At 36.6% G+C, this 3,510-nt stretch overlaps 1 protein-coding gene across 2 annotated transcripts; it reads left to right on the forward strand.

The window, feature by feature from the left end:
- Positions 1–16: 16 nt before the first annotated feature.
- On the forward strand, positions 17–3,210 carry LOC105315139 (neural Wiskott-Aldrich syndrome protein-like). Of its 2 annotated transcripts, XR_002188489.1 has the most exons (3): positions 17–1,351; positions 2,352–2,583; positions 2,813–3,210. XR_002188489.1 is itself a non-coding variant. In XM_011409670.2 (2 exons), the coding sequence occupies exons 1-2, from the start codon at positions 2,294–2,296 to the stop codon at positions 3,036–3,038; spliced, it is 516 nt and encodes a 171-aa protein (XP_011407972.1). In that variant the 5' UTR covers positions 2,108–2,293; the 3' UTR covers positions 3,039–3,210. The 2 variants fall into 2 exon arrangements, 1 of the variants encoding a protein (XP_011407972.1); XM_011409670.2 differs by lacking the exon at positions 17–1,351 and having other exon boundaries at positions 2,108–2,583.
- Positions 3,211–3,510: the final 300 nt, after the last annotated feature.

Genomic DNA, 3,510 nt, shown 5'->3' on the forward strand with positions numbered 1-3,510 from the left:
ATGCATGGCTCTTTTGAGTCTCTGCTGGCATAGGGAGTTAGTAAAACTGTCTGTACTCTTCTAAGAGTCTTTTTTAGATCTTGTGGATGCCTGTGGTGCTTGTATTCTGTGATTCTTCACTGCCCATTTTTAATTACATTCTAAAGCCACCCGCCATTTTTAATTGACTGGGCAGCCCACCCCCCTTTTATACCCGTGCTCATGCTCGGTGCTGTAGCAATGATCACGTAAGGTGGAGCAGTGGTTATATTCTGCACATGCTCGTTTAAGCAATAAGCATCTAAGGCATATGCTACATGTATTTACCGTATAGTGGTTTTTTCAAGGATAATGAATTTTACGGATTTTTCGAGTATCATGAAATTAATTTCTTGAAAATCAATTTAACAAGGCAAAAGATTGTAGAAAAGTGGAAATTTGCAAGATTTAATTCTTTGAACCTCCAGAACAAGTCATTTGTGAAAATTATTATCCTCAAAATAAAGCCACTACAGTACATTGCGGCTTCTAAATTTTTTAATAAATGATCCTTATATTTTATGAAGGGAGGGAGTAACTAAGAATTGAGAGATGTTTCAGATTTACGACTAGAAATGTTGCCTTCAGTTTGCAAACTCAATGACCTGTAAATTAGGGCTGAAACAAATAGTATTTTTCACTATTCACTATTTGAATAATTGGCATGCTAAACGAACAAATATTCGAATAATTGAACTATTATTGCTGAATGATTATAAACTACTTTTTTGGTATTAAACTTTTCAAAATGATCCCAAACAGGGCTTCTTAGAGATTAAGAACCACTTTACCTGGCCACAGCATCAGTATTTAGCCAGTTGGTAAGTAAACAGGCTAAGAAAGCAGCCTGTGTAGGTGACATGTGGTGGGCGTGGCCATTAATTGTTGGAATAACCATTAATAATTTTATTATTTGAATAGTTCGAATAGCAAAAAAAACTATTCGAATATTGCTATAACGAACGAATATTTGAATATCTCACTATTCGTTTCAGCCCTATTGTAAATATTGCATCCACATGCTTAGATAAATAGACCTTGATTCTTGTTTTCATTTTGTGCAGCTAGAGTGTATTGTATGTTATAGAGTTGATAGTATAAAGGCTAGCTGCCATACACTATGAAAATTTATTTCATGAAGCAACACTGTACAGGAGTCAATGGAGCCTAAAACATGCTACAGACTCCATTGCTTCCTGTGTAAGGATGTTTCATGAAATGGCTTTAATGAGTGATTGAGAGGTCCTTAATTCTTCTCCGACTCGGAATTAAACAACACAACTGGAAACATGGAAATGGTGATCATGTCATTCAGTCGTCCGTATATCGTGCGGTATGGTATTAATTATATTTGCATTTATATAATAATTTGTGTGTGTGTTACTTCTTGTAAGAGCGATAACTGCATATATGCCTCATATTATTTGAATGTGCTGGTTACAGTTTTTGTTGGGGCATTTTTGCACACTGTATAGCACTTATTGAGTAGACTATAGACTAGTTGGTATAAGGCATCATTAGTTAGTAGTGCTTCTCTTGAATTACTATTGTCATGCAGTGTTAATGAAATGTTAATCCAACTTTGCAGTCTTCTTTAGTGTTTGTAATTCCTTTCGGTGTTGCGATAAGTTTGTGTCCCATGAAATGTAAAATAAGTGCTATACAGCGTAAAGCAAGTGTAGTATGATCATCAATGACCAGGGTTTCCCAAAAAACTTAGGCACAGTTCTCTAATTTATAAGCTGCTTACAATAAGGGCCAATGCCCTGTACTATAGTGCAGGGTCCTTCAGCCAAATTTTGTCAAAAATGGCTAAGGGAGAATTTTCCATATCTATAATTTTTTTTCTGATACATATACATATTCTTATGTTGTGTAGAAAGTTTGAGTGGATTCAGATTAAAATTGGATTTTTTATGAATTTTTAAAATTGCTCCAAAATTGGCTTAATGTCCCTGTACTATAGTACAGTGTCTTTAGCCAAATTTCGCTAGGAAAGAAATCTCCATTTTTATAATTTTTGCTGATACATATAGACATTCTTATGTTATGTAGCAAGTTTAAGTTTATTCCAACCAAAATTAATTTTTTAACAAATTTTAAAAGTACTCAAAAAGCACTATAAGCTACAGTGCATTCTAGTGCTTGTCAGCTCATGAAGCGCTATGCTGTTTAGCTGAAATTAGCTTGCTTAGCATGCTTTATGGGAAACCCTGTCAATGACTCTCATCATTTTAGCCTCTGATTGCACCTTCACGCTGATATGAAATAATTGATGCATACATTCTTTTGCATTGGAGACGATTACTTTTCTCTTTTTTTCTACACAATAGCCAATTTCCATATACCAAGAGAGGACGACGGTGTCTTTGATGAGATAAATTTCTCTGAGATATACGGGCCAGCCTCTGATAAGATAGTACGTCAGTACAAGGACGATGCCCTGGGTCTACCCACTCCTTATATACCGTCAAAGAGACCACGCTATGAGTCAAAGGGAAGGAACTATAGCTCACCTCGTCCTAAGCCAAGTCCTTATGGGTATGGAGCCTATGGGTCTTCATCGTAAGTAATAATTATTAGTTATTGCTTAATAAAAGATACATTACAACATGTTTTGTAAGTAATATTAGTTATTGCTGATGTTTCTGGAAACCCAAATGCATCAGAATATGCCTCTTGTTTCCAGTGCTTAAAATCACAGCATCTACTAACCTTACAGTGTATATGTAAATGAAGCAGTGCTCTCACTACACTACACAGCGTTATTAATTCTATTTTGTTCTTTTTCTAGTCGTTATTATCCACCTCCCAATCGGGGTTACTATGCTCCTCCTCCCCCACCTCATTATCGTAGTTATTATGCTCCTCCTCCTCCTCCTCCTGGTGCTGGTGGGTGGGGCCACATGAGAGGGCGTTACGGTCACCCCCCACCACCGCCTCCTCCTAACCCTCGCTATGGGGCACCACGCCCGTACTACAGTAACAGAGGCAGCGGTGGGTATTATAATCGCTATTGAAAAAACAACTAACTCTTTTTCCTCCCTATCTTTTCTTTATTTTGTTATAATTGTGCACATTTTTGAACTTTACATATTGTAATGATGCATGCATATATACACCATCATACCTTGGCTTTCTTTGTTTTAGATAAGATAGTTAATTCATTGTGTGTCCAAACGCCAGTAAACCATTTATGGTGGCATTATCTATGGTAGGACTCATTAGATCTATTTGAGGGTCTATTAGTTTAGACGCAGATCTATGGTTTATAGACCAATGTCCAAATTTGCATAATCTAATATACATGTTCTTATATTGTGTAGAAATTTTCAGCAGATTCTGTTTAAAATTGGCTTTTTTATAAATTTTTGAAGTTGCTCAAAAATCAGACCAAAGACCCTGTAGGCAGAGGCGTATTTAAGGGGGGGCTGAGGGGGCTTGAGCACCCCCCTCAGGGCTGGGCTCAAAAAAAATTACTGAAGTCCTGGA

Source organism: Amphimedon queenslandica, unplaced genomic scaffold, assembly GCF_000090795.2.
Source record: "Amphimedon queenslandica unplaced genomic scaffold, v1.1 AMPQUscaffold_11687, whole genome shotgun sequence".
Classification (NCBI taxonomy): domain Eukaryota; kingdom Metazoa; phylum Porifera; class Demospongiae; order Haplosclerida; family Niphatidae; genus Amphimedon; species Amphimedon queenslandica.